General features: G+C 45.4%; 1 protein-coding gene across 2 annotated transcripts in view; it reads left to right on the top strand.

The window, feature by feature from the left end:
• Positions 1-16,439, top strand: part of capza1b (capping actin protein of muscle Z-line subunit alpha 1b) — a 50,550-nt gene extending 34,111 nt beyond the window's left edge. For both annotated transcript variants that reach the window (XM_086011028.1, XM_086011029.1), the window contains 7 exons: positions 2,443-2,506; positions 3,100-3,306; positions 6,055-6,134; positions 8,350-8,428; positions 8,523-8,594; positions 12,655-12,717; positions 14,051-16,439. In XM_086011028.1, coding sequence (XP_085867154.1) covers positions 2,443-2,506; positions 3,100-3,306; positions 6,055-6,134; positions 8,350-8,428; positions 8,523-8,594; positions 12,655-12,717; positions 14,051-14,191 — 706 coding nt within the window. In that variant the 3' untranslated portion in view covers positions 14,192-16,439. The remainder of the gene's footprint in view (positions 1-2,442; positions 2,507-3,099; positions 3,307-6,054; positions 6,135-8,349; positions 8,429-8,522; positions 8,595-12,654; positions 12,718-14,050) is intronic.
• Positions 16,440-17,245: the final 806 nt, after the last annotated feature.

The following is a 17,245-nucleotide window of genomic DNA, read 5'->3' as shown; positions in this document are numbered from 1 at the left end:
CCAGTGTCCTGGCCAATATTTATCCCTCAATCAACATTTAAAAAAAAAAAAAAAAAAAAAAAATCTGGTCATTATCGCATTGCTGCTTGTGGGAGCTTGCTGTGTGCAAATTGGCTGCCACGTTTCCTACATTACAACAGTGACTACACTTCAAAAGTACTTCATTGGCTTTAAAGCGCTTTGGGATGCCCTGAGGTCATGAAAGGTGCTATAGAAATGAAAGTATTTTCCTTTTGCTCCACTCGTTACAGTCTTGCTCATCTTTTTACCTCTTAATGTCTCTCAACATGCCGACTGCATCATAATTTTCTTCTACAAAAACTTCAGATTGTGTGCGTCCTATAAATATCCAGCAGTCAGCTTAAGGTTATTGTTGAGTTTTGCAGGGTTCTAATGATTGAAAAATGGAACGTTGGGTTTCTGGTTTGACATTGGACCTTATCATTTGCTGCCAGGTAGTTACTGTCCTACATTTAATCCCCTGGAGTGGGGCAGCTCGAAGGGCTGTGATGACAGGCTGAGAGTAAAGTGCAGTCGCTCGCACTCTGCTCTATATATAGTAGAGTCATATTTGCAGCCATGCTGACTTGTTCAGGATCTGCAGCGAGACACTATTGCAGACAATAGCCCTTTTCTTCAATTCAGACCGGCTTTGTGAAAGGGACACAAGGCCTTGAAAGACTAGCGTGCAGATTTGGAGCGAGATGGTCTCCTGTGCTGCTTGAGCGTTGACTACATACAACGCACTTGGCCTCGGAACTGATTTGTATAAAGGGTTTTAAATAAAAATGTAGAAGCAGGAAATGAGGCAGCACATCTGCGGGGGCGGGGGGGGGAGCTCCATGTTCCAGATGGTGACTCTTCAGAGTTCAGAATTTAATGTTTATTTCCAACATTCTCAGCTTTCTGTTACATGGAATGTACAGCACAGAAACAGGCCACTCAGACCATCTGGTCCATATCTGCATTTATGCTCCACACGCGCCTCCTCCCACACTACTTCATCTCACCCTGTCCGTATATCCTTCTATTCCTTTCTCTCGTGTGTTTAAATGTATCTGTGCTATTTGCCTCAACCACTCCCTGTGGTAGCGAGTTCCACATTCTCACCACTCTCTGGGTAAAGAAGTTTCTCCTGAATTCTTTATTGGATTAATTTAGTGACTATCTTTTATTTATGGCTCCTTGTTTTGGATTCCCCCACAAGTGGAAACATCTTCTCTGCATCTACCCTATCGAACGCCTTCATCATTTTAAACACCTCCATGAAGATATTAAGAATCTGAGCTAGATTGCCATAAAGTGTAGCTGCTCTTTAGTGTTTAGCCTATTCTGTACAAATTTGTTCCCAATGGGGTGAGAAATAGACAAACTTTTCCAGTTGTTGACTTTAGTGGGAGGGATAATATCGGTGCGAAGTAAAGAATTTCACCCCGGATATTCCCCCAAGGAAAGGCAGCCATGTCCAGCTGTAGTACATCAGGAGCGGTTACAAACCCGCCATCACTGAAACGTCGCATCAGCCTTTGCACACACTCTGAAAGCAAACTTTCGCCTGAGTACCTGGCCCATGTGTCATGACCAAGACTGCTTTTAGATCTGCCGGCCCTTCAGTCTCTTGTCTGTAAGTTACGAACCACTGCTTTACTTGCCCAGGATCTCAGCCCCTGACCCTGGTGCCTGTAAAAACTGCACTGTGCCTGGATACCTCCTGAAGAAATAATTCTCGGGAATTTTAAATTTGCCGGGTTTTATTCCTTGAAGGCACTCTCTATAGAAACAGCAACTTTTTTGTCCACTAGTACAGAGACGTTATAAAATGAGTCGTTATGGATTCAGAACTATGTAGTTTTTAAATCGAATCTTACAGCACAGACTGAGGCCATTCGGCCCATCATGCCTCTGCTGGCTCTTTGAAAGAGCCGTCCAATTTAGTCCCACACCCCCAGCTTTTTCCGTATAACCATGCAAATTAGTCCTCTTATAGTACATGTCCAGTTGCCTTTGGAAAGTTCCTATGGAATCTGGTTCCACCGCCCTTTCGGGTAGTGTGTTCCAGATACAACCCGTCGTGGAAAAACATTTCACTTAATTTTCCCTCTTTCTTTTGCCAAATGGTATACTGATGTTGAGTACTCCGTACAACTTAAGCGATTTTGATTTTTTTTTTCCCTTTGCTTTTCAGTAACCGCTGAGCTTCTCTGCCCTTGGAGGGTTAGGGAAATTTGAAGCCTCTGGAGAAAACCAGTTGGTTACTGTGAATACTGTACACAGTCATTCGGGAACACGGTGAACTTGCTCAGAGAAGGTTGATTGGCATTCTGCTTGACAGTAAAGGGTAGTGATACACCAGGGTTAATGGCACAAGATGTGTGATAAAAAGCAGAGTGCAGCAGCTAATGTGCGTACGGCGTACACTAACCTGCTTGTTTCTTCCCTCAGTGCATTTGCCCAGTATAACATGGACCAGTTCACTCCTGTGAAAATAGAGAGCTACGAGGAACAGGTAAAGAGGAAACTTCGTAACTGTTGGGGTGAGGGGGTGGGCGTCACGGGATGAATGTGGCCCTCAAACGCTCCCATTGCATCCCTTTTACCATCTCGCTACCCGTTCACCTTCCTATCACCAATGTTAAGCTGCGTGGCCGCGCTGTGGTCTGGAAGTCCCGTGCAGGCGGCTCACTTTTTTTGAATGGATAAACCGCGCATCCGCGGAAATTTGAATGGGCCGTGCACCCAAATAAAATTAGAGGGAACATTGCCCATCACTACACCTACCGTTTCCTCTTTGAACTACCTGCCGAACCCCTGTTTTCTGATCTCCCCTTGCTCTGCTGTCACTCGCCGCACCTTTAACCCTCCGTCCACTTACCCCGCCCCCCCCATTCCCACACCCTGCAGTACCTCCACTGGGGGAGGTTGTACTTACAGGAAGTACTTCACATTGGCAGTTTCCACTATAACGGTGGACATCGGAATTTCTAACGGGAAATGTTGGCAAGAAGTGCACGCAAATTTGATTTTTATTATAAAGTGTGTGTGTTTGTGTATATACTTTTTTTCATTGCTTACAAGTTAAACTATGGCATTCTTGCGCAGGTCCTGGTTACAGAGCATGGCAGTCTGGGTAACGGAAGGTTTGCGGACCCAAAGAATAAACTCTCCTTCAAATTTGATCACGTGAGGAAAGAGGGCAGTGATATCCACCCTCAGGAGGCTGAGCCTGCGATAGAGTCGTGGAGGAGTGCCTGTGACAGCGCTCTGCGAGCGTACATTAAAAACCACTATCCCTATGGCATCTGCACTGTTAAGTATTGTGAAAATCCGATGTGGCTCGTGCTGTGGTTGAAATGTTGTTGTTGACGACCAGTTTTTTTTTTTTAAAAAGAACAAAGTTTGAGACGATTAGCAAATGGCTCATTGGGTCGACGTATGAAGGAGGGGTGATAATTGACCAGAGTTCCTGCTGTGTGCGTTCATGCGTGCGTTCGGTGAGGTTGATAATTAGCTTGTACAGGAAACTTTTTTTTATCTGGGACCGACGTGGTGCCGGTTCATCAAAAATTCCGGATAACCGAAAGCTATAGTAAAAGATACGGAGCTAAAGCAACACATCCTGTTGCTTAGCAACAGGTTCAGAACAATGGCCACAAGTTCCAAGCGTCTCTGTAGCTTAGCAACAGCTGCAGCCACACCCTTGCACAGCAACAGATCGAGGAAGGCAAGTACAATATGAAGTAAAACTTGCCTGAACCTACTCCTGAATTTTGCCGGTTAACTGAGATTTCCGGTTATTTAGGTACCGGTAAATCAAAAGTTTCCTGTAATTGGCCCCTCGATCGAAAAGCGTGCTGACTTGCACTGTTCGGGCTCATGCATCATGGGCAAGCGAGACCGAGGTTAAATGGGGGGAAGCTTGCACAAATCAAGCAGGATATTGATGGTTACTTTGACCAGGGCGTAAAATGCCAGCCAGACAGGATTCAAACCCGGGAATTGGAGGTGAGAGGCAATAACTAAATAACCAAACTTTGGAGAAGAATGGCAATTAGAAATTGGGCCCCTAATTAAAGAAGAAATTCCCATCAGTTTTATTTAAGGAGGGTGGTAATCACAACATTTCTAAAGGCAGTGAAAGAAACTGTCAATGATACAGCAATGAAGGAGGCCATTCGGCCCATCATGCCTGTGCCGGCTCTTTGAAAGATCTATTTAATTAGTCCCACTCCCTGCTCTTTTCCCCCTAGCCCAGCAAACTTTCTCTATTCAACTATTTATCCAATTCCTTTTGAAAGTTTACTATTGAATTTGATTCCACCGCCCTTTCAGTTGGTGCATTCCTCAAAGAAGGGGATCAGTTGACTATGGGTGAGGAGAGAGTGTTGAGTGGTCAGCAGAGGCTGAGAGAGCAGGTTGTAGGTCTCATGGAGGAGATAGTTCTGGGAAGGATAGTATGGAGAAGCCTCAGTATTCTGAGGCCAGTGACTATCCGATTGTTTCAGCAGCTGTTAGTTTGTTGATGGTCCGCTCTAGCTTTTGGCTTAGGTGTATTTGCATGTGTTTTCGGTTAATTTACGTGCAGGCTATCTATAATTTAAAGTCTTACCCCCCTACTTCCTCCATCTCTCTCTAGTCCAAATGAATTTCAGTTCCCTTTTTCCACCTCCACTAGTCTCCCTGAGCCTGCGTGATTTAGATCCAGTCCATCTCTCTAGCCCCAAACCAGGCTGTTCCCCAGCACCATGTGGGAGCATCTTCTCTCTGATCTTAATTCATTCCTGCATCACCACAATAATAAAAATAAAACTGCAAATAAGAACATAAGAAATAGGAGCAGCAGTAGTCCAGTCGGCCCTTCGAGCCTGCCCCGCCGTTCAATAAGATCATGGCTGATCTTCTACCTCAAGTCCACCTTTCCGCACTATCCCTACATCCCTTTAGTCTCTTGGTATCCAAAAAATCTATTGCCACGTCCCTAATAATAGATTCTAGCATTTTCCTGACTAATAATGTCACGCTAACTGGTTTATAGTTCCCTGTTCTTTCTCTCCCTCCTTCCTTGAAAACATTTGCTACTTTCCAATCTACAGGGACTGTTCGAGAATCTAGGGAATTTTGGAAGGTCAAAACCAATGCAGCCTCTATCTCTGCAGCCACCTCTTTATAAAACCCTAGGTTGTAGGCCATCAGGTCATGGAGATTTGTTGGCTTTTAGTCCCATTAATTTCTCCAGTACTTTCTCTTTCCTAATAATTACTTCACGTTCCACGCACTCATTCAACCCTTGGATCCCCACAATTTTCAGTATGTTCTTTGTGTCTTCTACTGTGAAGACACAAAATATTTGTTTAAAGTCTCTGCCATTTCCTTATTCCCCCATTATAATTTCTCCTGTCACTACCTTTAAGGGACCAACATTTACTTTCGTTAATCTCTTCCTTTTTACATACGTGCAAAAATAGAATCTAGGAAATTCTGGAAGATCAAAACAAATCCATCCACTATCTCTGCAGCCACCTCTTTTAAAACCCTAGCATGTAGGCCATCAGATCATGGGGATTTGTTGGCTTTTAGTCCCATTAATTGCTCCAGTACTATTTCTTTATTAATACTAACTTCTTTAAGTTCCTCATTCTCGCTAGACCCTTGGATCCTAACTGTTTCTGGAATTTTTTTGTATTTTCTACCGTGAAGACAGATAAAAGTATTATTTAATGTTTGGGAATACAATGCAGGTCAAGTTGGCATCTGTAAAGGGAACCCTTTGAACGATGGGCACATACCCCAAACATAATTCTCTCTCCCCTACAGATGCTAATGTGACCTGCGTATTTCCAGAATTATTTCTTCTCATTCCTGCACTACCACTGCCCAATTTTTAATATTGTTTAATAAGTATGCAAATAGCAGCTCCTTTTGCCAGGCCGACGACGGCTAATTCATTGCGTTAAACGCTTGTCGACTCGACTAAAAGACCAAAAGACGAGCGCTGTTGTAACGAAAACTTGCTTTGTTTTTTTCTGACAAGCTGTTATGGGCACTTCTGTTTCGTAGGTCTATGGTAAGACCATCGATGGCCAGCAAACTATTATAGCTTGCATTGAAAACCATCAGTTTCAGCCACATAATTTCTGGTAAGTGTTTTTTTTCTACATGCAAATATTTGTGATTGCACTAAAGAAGGTACAGAGGATAAGAACATAAGAAATAGGAGCAGGAGTTAGCCCTTCGAGTCTGCTCCGCCATTCAATGAAATCATGGCTGATCTTCTACCTCATCTCCACTTTCCTGCACTATCCCCATATCCCTTGATTTCCTTTAATATTCAAAAATCTAGCGATCTCTGTCTTGAATATACTCAATGACCGAGCCTCCACAGCCCTCTGGGGTAGAGAATTCCAAAGATTCACCACCTTCTGAGTGAAGAAATTTCTCCTCATCTCAAGAGGGTGTTGCCAGGACTGGAGAATTTTAGCTATGAGGGAAGATTGGATCGGCTGGGGTTGTTTTCTTTGGAACAGAGGAGGCTGAGGGGAGACTTGATTGATGTGAATGGTCTAGATGGAGTGGATAGGAAGGACCTATTTCCCTTAGCAGAGAGGTCAATAACCAGGGGCATAGATTTAAAGTAATCGGTAGAAGGATTAGAGGGGAGTTGAGGAGAACTTTTTTTCACCGAGGGTTGTGAGGGTCTGGAACTCACTGCCTGAAACGGTGGCAGAGGCGGAAACCCTAATCGCATTTAAAAAGTACTTGGATATGCACTTGAAGTGCCGTAACCTACAGGGCTACGGACCAAAAGCTGGAAAGTGGGATTAGGGTGGATAGCTGTTTTTCGTCTGGTGCAGATGTAAGACGTTCAGATCGGTTTAAACTTCTGTCTGACAGTTTATAGAGTTCAGACCCATGGAACAGACAACTCGAGACAAAGATTTCAGGGTAAACTATTCTTTGCATAAAATCAGCAAGGGGTTACAAGTAAGCACACAAAATATTACATGACAACCCGTACACTCTCCTTTTTACTTATTACAAGTAAGCACGCACGGATCCAATCATTTACTTTAAGCTCAAGTGATCATAAGCAACCACACAGCTACTAACACCAGTGAGAGGTGGTCTCGGCGGTGACTGGACGTCTGACTTTAACTGGCATCTGACCAAGTTGCTCTCGACTGAAGCCTCGAGTGTCTTCTAGTAGCACTTTTTAACACCAAAAACTTGGCAACTCGCCCACTGCATTCATGTCCCGAACTGTGAATCGTGTTCTCTCTCTCTCTCTCTCTCTCTCTCTCTCTCACTCTCTCACACACCTTCCTCTCTGTTTTGACGCTTGGCCAACCAAGGCCAGTGACTGCATGGGTTGAAGGAGCCCTTGTTTTTGCACCTGAGGGTCGACTCCTTGTTCTCTCAGAACTTTCAAGATCTTCTCTTTTGGAGAGAAAAAAACAGCTTGCGCGCATCGCTTATTTTGCTAATGTTTAGCCAAGAAGTCTCTCTCTTGCCTTCAAAGCCTGTCAATAGATTAAATTTGGTCACTTTTGGTTCAGTCAAGTTTACCATGAACGGTGTATCCTTACACAGACACGATGGGCCGAATGGCCGCCTCCTGTGCTGTAAATTTCTATGATTTTACTGATGATTTCCTAAGGAGGCTGAAGGGATGTAACCTGTCACCCCTGATCCTCTCTAACTTTTACCGCTGCTCAATAGAGAGCATCCTGACGAACTGTATCACAGTATGGTATGGCAGCTGTCACTACTATGACCGGAAAGCCCTGCAGTGGGTAGTCAAAACTGCCCAACGCATTACCGGCTACCGACCATAGAGAACATATACCAGAAACGCTGTTTACGGAGGTCACTGACCATCATCAAAGACCCTACCCACCCCAGCCACAGTCTGTTCGCCCCCCTGCCATCTGGGAGACGCTACAGATGCATTCGCACCCATACGACCAGATTTAGGAACAGCTTCTTTCCCAGGGCTGTCATCCTACTGAACTCCACAAATAAACTCTAAAGCCTGCACATCTGCCAATGCACTTTATTATGGTTATGTTTATGTTAATGTATTACAAGCCAAATGTATGTTGAATGTTTAAATGTCTTAATCTAAACGTACACTCTCTGGAGCCGCAAGCCTACATTTCGTTGTACTGCACTTGTGCACTAACAATGACAATAAAAGTTGATTTGATTTGATTTTTTTTTGCTTTTGTATAGGAATAAAACTTGAGCAGCTTTTCAAACTTCCAGTTTGGAGGGAGTGAGTGTTCATTCTGTGTATTTTTTGTTCTAAACGCAAGTTGATGTATCTGCCTTTTTTTATTCACTTCCCTTTTGAAGGAATGGGCGTTGGAGGTCAGAGTGGAAATTCACTGTTACTCCGCCATCAACTCAGCTCACCGGAGTTCTGAAGATCCAGGTGTGTCACGCTTCCTTGCATAACTGTGTACGAATTCCATTGTATAAAGCACTAAGGCATGAGCTACATTAAACGTGTTGTGATGTCTTTCAAGGTCCATTATTATGAAGATGGTAATGTTCAGTTGATGAGTCACAAGGACATCCAGGAATCCTTGCAAATTACAGTAAGTCTGAATTGATTTAAAACCGATTAACCGTCCACTAGTGTTCTCGGTATTGTTGGGCACTGATGTGACATTGTGAAGCCGTCGCTGGTTTTAAATGCAAGTAAATAGTGCTCTTGTGGTGGTGGTGGTGGAGGAGGGCCAGCATTCAATTCAGAACTATAAACAGCAGGGCCTGGGGGGAACCACCGACCCGTGAAAACATGGGTGGAAGAATCTGGTGTCTGGTTTAAGCCCCCCGCCCCTTATTCTAGCAAAGTAAGACACAAGGAGATGCTCCCCCGAGTTTTACAATTTGCTCTCCGCGTCACTGAGTGGAGGCCCGACAGAGATCAGCACCTGGTGGAAATGTTAAAGGGGAAACCAGGACGCATGTGTGGCTCTCCCAAGACTGGCACAAATTTTTCGGGAAATCTTGAAAGTGCTTTTAATTAAGAAAGCCAGATGACTCTACCAAACTTCAAGAGCGGGTGAAGTAAAATTAAGTAGTGGTTAGATGGTCCACGAGCTTTAGTTTTACGAACCTGGAGATCGTAAAAGGAAGGAGAAGTGGAGGGAGGTGAGGGGATTCCAGTTTTGAAGTCCTAGAATGAATGAAGTGGGGCAGGCGATGGTTTGCTGATTTTTGACTTCAACACACTGAAGAGGAAGATCGTGTAAGACGCAAGGTATTTGGAGATTAGAAGGTGCAAGAAGAATGTACAGTGGCCTTGTTATCACTAAGAGGGACAGAGGTGAAGGAAGGCAAGCGAGGTGATTCTGCCAGATGAGCTTTTCTTTGGATCCTGTCCAGGAGTAGTCCCTGCTGTACCAGCGAACGGGAACTTGGCTATTTCACAGACAAGGTACTTGGAGAGCTTGTTTGGTGGAGTGGATTGATAATTCGTTCAGTTTCCCCACAGAAAAAGGGAAGAATTGAAAATATGGCAGTGGACCAGCATAGTGTTAGAAGAGGATCTATTTTTGTACTGCTTCTGTTTTGTGGTGTGGAATGAACAGTACAGCATTCACCTTTGCATCTAGTAGGTGTATCTAACACTGTCTGGTCAGATGCAGTGCAGAGCTTGTCTGTCTGTCTGGACTCTCTGCTTTCGACACTCAGATACACACACAGACTGAAGCACCTGTTTCATGGGTTCTCTGCCAGTCCACCACCTCTTCTATCTGTGTATCTCTAAGAGGGTGTTGTTCCTTCCTGCTTGTACGGAGGAGGAATTACACCTGGGTTCTTCCTTTTATTCAGTGGGAGGGTAAGCAAGTGGATCCTTCAGCGTCACGGGCTTATTGGGCTGGCGGAAGTGATGAGGCTGCGTCCGTATTTTTTTTTAATTAATTTTTCTGGATGTGGGTGTCGCTGGCATTTATTGCCTATCCTGGTCGCCCCTTGAAGGTTTTGATACAACCGAGTGGCCACTTCAGAGGGCAGTTAAGTCACACACAACGCAGCAGGATGGCAGATTTCCTTCAGTAAAGAACATCAGTGAACCGGTTGGGTTTTTATGACAATCCGACAGCTTCACGGTCACTTTTACTGAGGCCAGTTTTTTTTTTTTTATTATTCTTAACCTGTTATGGTGGGATTGGAACTTCGGTTTTACTGGATTATTAGTCCAGTAACATAACCACTACACTTCCGTACCCCCCCGCCATGTGAGTTGTATGTCCCAGTGGTTAAGGTCTACCCACTGGTGAGTTCCCAGACCTTGGACCCAACCCCCCCCCCCCCCCTCCCACACACTGGAGGCATCTGATTGTTTCAAATCCCCTTTCTTACTCCTTTCTCTCCTCCTCTGTCCTTCCCCCCACCCCAGTGAGGAACCAACCAAGCAGAGTGCAGGAGTAAACCTGCGCCCTTTCAACTCCACAGCGCAGGGTTATTGGAGGTCAGTACATTGTTACTATTCTGCTCGAGCCACTAAATCTTTATTTTTAATTTTGCTGTTAATTTTCCGTTCTCTTCGCCTCCTCCTTTCTGGAAGGTGTTGTCCCCCTTCTCTAAGATACATTTTAAATAGTTTCTGGACATCCGTCAGTAGCCAGCCTTGAGTGAGTGGTTTGTTATTCCTGCTTGGGCTGTGAGGACGAGTGGCAGCAGACAGTTCAACCGCAGGGGATGGACTATCACCAAAGAAAGAGACCTGCATGTATATAGCGCCTTTCACGACCACCGGACATCCAAAGGGCTTTTTGAAATGTAGTCACTGTTGACTTGTAGGAAACGTGACAGCCAATTTGTGCACAGCAAGCTCCCACAAGCTGCAATGTGATCAGGACCAGATAATCTGTTTGTGATGTTGATTGAGGGATATATTTTGGCCAGGACACTGGGGAGAACTCCTCTGCTCTTCTTCGAAATAGTGCCACGGGATCTTTTACGTCCACCTGAGAGAGCAGACGGGGTCTCGGTTTAACGTCTCATCCGACAGTGCAGCGCTCCCTCAGCACTGCACTGGAGTGTAAGCCTAGATTTTTATGCTCAAGTCTCTGGAGTGGGACTTGAACCCACAACCTTCTGACTCAGGCGAGGGTGCTGTCCACTGAGCCACGGCTGGCACTCGGCTGATCCAGGTCCTGTCTTCACGCCAACTACAAACACATGCACTTCCAGCAGGTGTTGCTGGCTAACGTTCAAGAAGCAGGAACGTTTTCTGATTTTCCCAATCTTCTCTCTTTCGCCCCCTCCCCCACCCACCTTTCCCTAATCCTGAGGCCCAGCTAAGATATGGTAACTCGGCACAGACCAGCAGTGGAACCTGGGGCCTTGCCGGTCTGCATGGCTTGGCTAGTGACTGGCTAAACGGCCATCAGCGGAACCTGTGTAACTATCCAAGTACAGTAACTATATGATAGGTAAGCATGCAGGTGCAGCAGGCGGTTAAGAAGGCAAATGGCATGTTGGCCTTCGTAGCGAGAGGGTTCGAGTACAGGAACAAGGATGTCTTGCTGCAGTTGTACAGGGCCTTGGTGAGACCACACCTTGAGTACTGTGTGCAGTTTTGGTCACCTTATCTGAGGAAGGATGTTCTTGCCATGGAGGGAGTGCAGCGAAGATTCACCAGACTGATACCTGGGATGGCAGGAATGACGTATGAGGAGAGATTGGGTCAATTGGGCTTGTACTCGCTGGAGTTTAGAAGAATGAGAGGGGATCTCATTGAAACTTATAAAATTCTGGCAGGACTGGACAGACTAGATGTAGGGAGGATGTTCCCGATGGTCGGGGAATCCAGAACCAGGGGTCACAGTCTAAGGATAAGGGGTAGGCCTTTTAGGACAGAAATGAGGAGGAATTTCTTCACCCAGAGAGTGGTGAACCTGTGGAATTCTCTACCACAGAAGTCAGTAGAGGCCAATTCATTAAATATATTCAAGAAGGAGTTGGATATATTTCTTAAGGCTAAAGGGATCAAGGGATATGGGGAGAAAGCAGGGACTGGGTACTGAACTTGGACGATCAGCCATGATCGCATTGAATGGCGGAGCAGGGCCGAATGGCCTACTCCTGCTCCTATCTTCTATGTTTCTACGATGAGATATTTCTTTACTCTGAGGGCAGTGAATCTTTGGAATTCTCTACCCCAGAGGGCTGTGGAGGCTGAGTCACAGAATCCCCACAGTGCAGATAGAGGCCATTTCAGCCCATCGAGCCTGCACCGACACAAATCCCACCCTATCCCCGTATCCCCACGTATTTAATCCCCTAACACTAAGGGTCAATTTATCATAGCCAAATCAACCTAACCCGCACATCTTTGGACTTGTCGTTGAGTATATTCAAGGCTGAGATCAATAGATTTTTGGACTCTAGGGGAATCGAGGGATATGGGGATCGGGCGGGAAAGTGGAGTTGAGGTCGAAGATCAGCCATGATCTTATTAAATGATGGAGCAGGCTCGAGGGGCCGAATGGCCTATTCCTGCTCCTAATTCTTGTTCTTCTATTGGGTCTGTGTGCACGCTGGTATCTGTGTATTTATTACTGCAGTCAAGTTTGGAATTGGTCTGTTTGTATTATTTATTTAAATCCTCCTGATTTTTCATTTCTTCTTTCACCTGTTCAGAACGAAACCCAGACCGCTAAGGAATTTGTGAAACTGATTGAAGCAGCAGAGTGTGGTTACCAGGTATGTAACCGGACTGTGCGCGGGGCGCTTAAAAAAAGCGAAATGTTCCTTCCCTACACATAACGCAAAGAAATCTTCCATCGCCGGCGGTTTCAAGCTCCAGCGCTTTGCCCAGCAAGCTGCTTTTCACAGTTACTGTCGAGGCCACTGCACTCGAATTTTTTTTTAAACTTATTGCTGCACTGGCTTATTCAGAGTGTTGCTGTGAGGGGAGCTTGCCTGAACCCGAAGAAACATAAGGTGGTCGAAAGCAATGTTCCCATTTGTTTAATCTTTTTGGGTGCGCGGCCCATTCAAAATACAACGTATGTGCAGTTTTTCCCTATTGAAAAGCCAGCTGCGTGCGAGGTCCAGAGCGCGGTGTGTTCGCGCAGCTTAAAGGGAACATTGGTCAAAAGTATAGCTGCATCAGAATGGATGGAAGGTGGTTAGTGCACGGCTCGGGTCAGCTAAGGTCATTGTCAGCGTACATCAACGATTTGGCAGTGCTAATCAAACAAAAATGAAAAGAAAGACTTGCATTTCTGTAGTGCCTTTCACGACCACCGGACGTCCCAAAATGCTCTTCAGCCAATTTGCGCACAGCAAGCTCCCACAAGCAGCAGTGTGATAATGACCAGATAATTTAAGAGGGAGCAAGTTAGTATTTCTTTGGGCCAAATCAAGTGATTGGAAATCATAAGAAATAGGATCAGGTGTCGGCCCTTCGAGCCTGCACTACCATTCAGTAAAACCATAGCTGATCTTCGACCTCAGCTCCACCTTCCCGCACTATCCCCATACGCCTTGGTTCCCTCGGTATCCAAAAATCTATCGATCTCAGCCTTGAATATACTCAACGACTGAGCATCCACAGCCCTTTTGAGGTAGAGAATTTGAAAGATTCACAACCCTTTGAGTGATGAAATTTCTCCTCATCTCAGTGGCTGACCCCTTATTCTGAGATTGTGACCCCTAATTGAAGACTCTCCAGCCAGGGGGAAACACAATCCCAGAATCTACCCTGTCAAGCCCTGTAAGAATTTTATACCCCTCATTCTTCTAAACTCTAGAGAATATAGGCCTAGTCTACCCAATCTCTCCTCATAGGACAACTCCCCCATCCAAGGAACCAGGTTGGTGAACCTTCGTTGCACTCCCTCTAAGGCAAGTATATCCTCCCTTGGTCGTAGAGTATAATGGATTATGTCGAACTTTTAGGACTGACCAGAATATGGGCATAATGATTTTTCCCAGACCTTCCTTTTAAATATTCCTATTTTCCTCATTTGAGTCGATTTTCCAGTTGGAATGATGCTGGTGCGTGTTGACGGTTTCTGTCTTGTTGTTTCAGACTGCCATCTGTGAGAATTACAATGCCATGTCTGACACCACCTTCAAAGCCTTACGCAGGAGCCTACCAGTCACTCGCACAAAGGTCGACTGGAACAAGATCATGAGCTACAGGATTGGCCAAGAGATGCAGAGTGCTTAAAGCAAACGTGTACAAGGAGGCTTAATGTCAATGTGCAAAAAAACAAAACAAAGGTGTGGTCTCATGAAATTTGAGGATTGACTTTCCAGTCGATCTTTTTTTTCCCCCTCTTGTCTCCCCCTCCCCACCCTCTTTCCCCCAGGCTCCCATAAACCTTGACCATGTTGCTCAATGGACCCAAGGGTGTTACAAGTTACAGCCTGACGACCGTTTTACAAGATGGCATTCAAGTAATGTTTGTGTGTTTGCGGGGGGGGGTGGGGGGGAAGCTATTTAAAAAAGGGATTGGCCTCTTGGCTGAGTGTATAACTGGTGATATGCAGCCTTGGTGCTGTCTACATTGCTTAAGCGTGAGGATGTTTTGATAGGTTGGGTCAAATTCTAATTTTTTGGGGGTTGCTGTAATTTTAAGTCTTGAATGCAGTTGCTTCCTGGGCATGCAGCCAACACAAGCGGGTATTAGCTTGAGACTGTAGAGTAACCTTGCTGAGCAGCACCGCTTTTTGAAATGGTAACTGATGATCCTCGGGGTGCTGCAGCTTTAGAATTTTATCTTGAACTAGCTCCTTCCCTTTTTTTGATTTTTGCCCCCTTTTTATTTTCTCCTTTTATGAGGCCACACCTTGTCCCATCACTGTTGGCAAGGCAGGATGGTACGGTGCTTAAACACCTTAAAAAAAAAAAAAAAGAAATTTCAGAAACTAGGCGAGATGGCTCTGCTTTAAAGTACTGCTTAACTGAAGAAAGCTTGAAGCAACAGCGCTCGTGACTTTCCCCCCCCCCCCCCCCCTTCTCTCCTCCCCTCGCCCAGTGACTCCAAATGACCGCTATCATTTGTACCTTCACTCATAATGTCATGCGTTCTTCTGTCCGGTTGAGGGTTCCTGTTGGTAAACCATTTCATTGGGTAATATACCTGTGAGTTGTGTCAAACTCATTGGGGATTTTTTTTTCCGTGTATTGGTTAACTGCAGTTGTATACAGCAAGGAACTGGAAGATCAGACTGGAGAGCTGCATCAGATGGGGAGGGGGGGCAGTGGTGGGAGTGGAAACATAACTTGGACAATTCAACATATTCTTCCTCCCACACTTGTTTTACCTCATTTTTTGATATACAATAACCGTAAACAATGTCGTAAATAGTGCACCAGCAGACAGGGGTGTGGCCACCTGCTCATTTTAGGCTAGAACAGTTCGTGGATGGTAACAGACGGAGCCTGAAGCTCGCCGATAAGCTGAAGAAGGAAGACAAGAAATAAAGGGATGAGAACCTGATCAAAGGTATCGAGGCAGCCATCACCTTGAGCAGCTCCACAGACCAGCTGTCTCACTCCCATTACAGCCCTTTCTTTACGGTCCCGATTTATAAGGTGCTTGCACGACTGGTAGCAATGTAGGCCGTGCGCTGAAGCTGGTTCTGTTCCACTCCTGAAGCTAACGATGAGAGCGCGAGAGATGCGCCCACCAGTACAGTGCTGACTGGGACCAGGGCCGGAGAGAGTGGCCAGTACAGTGCTGACTGGGACCAGGGCCGGAGAGAGTGGCCAGTACAGTGCTGACTGGGACCAGGGCCGGAGAGAGTGGGAAGTTGCGTCCTCTCGTCTTGGACTGGCTGGTGCGTAGCTCCGTTGTTGGGATCCAGCGTCCATTGGTCAGTTGCTGTAACCTTTTATGATCAATAAATGGATCCCTGCATGGGAAGGAGAAGTAAATATTGGAACAGAACTGAGGAAAGGTGGCCGTAAGTTAAATTGCGGTTAATGGGTGTTCATTTTTTTACTGTATTAACTTGCACAGGAACAAATGTAAAGCAAAGTCGATGAAACAAGTGGCAGACTAGTATTATCCATACCAATATTTTTGCAGAACTCTGTACTGGTAACATTAAAAAAAAGACAAGTTGTAATATATCTCCCTAACTAAATCTCCAAAAGGCTTTGCTTTTTTTCTTAAAATCGATTGTTTTGTACTGTATTTTGCTTTTATTAAATTTGATGAAATGCTATTTTTTAGTCGTACACTGCCAGTGGAATTCCAAAACCAGCAGGGGCTAGCTATTTCGCACTCCGAGGTGTAGCACGCTTCAGATAAAATGGTGGTGGCAAGCTTGAAGATTTATATAATCGATCTCCGAAATTAAACTGTAATCGGCAGAGATTCCCTGCTTGGCGGGTGACTTGTGTAGTTGCAAAAAAAAGTGGAGCAATTTATTATTGATTTTTGAATCCAGTAAAATGACTTACATTAGCCGTATTCTCATGCCATTTTATTTCTGCATTTCAAGCGTTTCACACAACGACGGTTCCTGTGCAGAAAGTTGCATGTTATTCCTACTCTCGATTTATGTCGTGATAACCTGCGGTCTAAAGTGTGGCTGGTGTGCAGCCCCTTGCCACAAGGCTGCCGGGAGTTTGCGCATTGTTGTAAAAGACTACAGATCCCCTTCCGATCTGTGTAATCTCCAGCCCTATAAACCTTCGAGATCTCTGCATTCCTCCAATTCTGGCATCTTGAGCATCCCCGATTTTAATCGCTCCACCATTGGCGGCCGTGCCTTCAGCTGCCTAGACCCTAATCTCTGGAATTCCCTCCCTAAATCTCTCTGCGCCTCTACCCCTCTCTCCTCCTTTAAGATGCTCCTTAGAAACTACCTCTTTGACCAAGTGTCCTGATATCTTTTTCTGTGGCTCAGTGTCAAATTTTGGACGGGTGGGGAGTGCTTCACGAGCATTATCAATGTTCCCTCTACGTAAAGTTTTTTTTTTTTTTTGTGCACGGTCCCTTTAACTGGATGAGCAGCCCATTCAAATTTTCACACATGCGCGGTTCCTTCCGTGTAAAAGCCGGTGAGCAGCTTGCGCGGGACCTCCAGACCACAGCTTAGCGGGAATGTTGCTTGGGACGTTTTGCCAAGTTAACGGCACTATATAAATGCAAGTTGTTGTTGAGCCACACTGACCAGAAGGTCCCCCAAGTTGAATGAATAAGGCAACCATTCGAGCTCAACAGTTTTCCTCGGCCTTCTAGGTTGCCGAGAGGAGGAGGAGGAACAA

The sequence above is a fragment of the Somniosus microcephalus genome, chromosome 18 (genome assembly GCF_052327205.1).
Source record: "Somniosus microcephalus isolate GS21.2 chromosome 18, FLI_Smic_1.0, whole genome shotgun sequence".
Classification (NCBI taxonomy): domain Eukaryota; kingdom Metazoa; phylum Chordata; class Chondrichthyes; order Squaliformes; family Somniosidae; genus Somniosus; species Somniosus microcephalus.
Note: the sequence above shows the minus strand (reverse complement) of the source record. Positions and strands in the feature narration are given on the sequence as shown.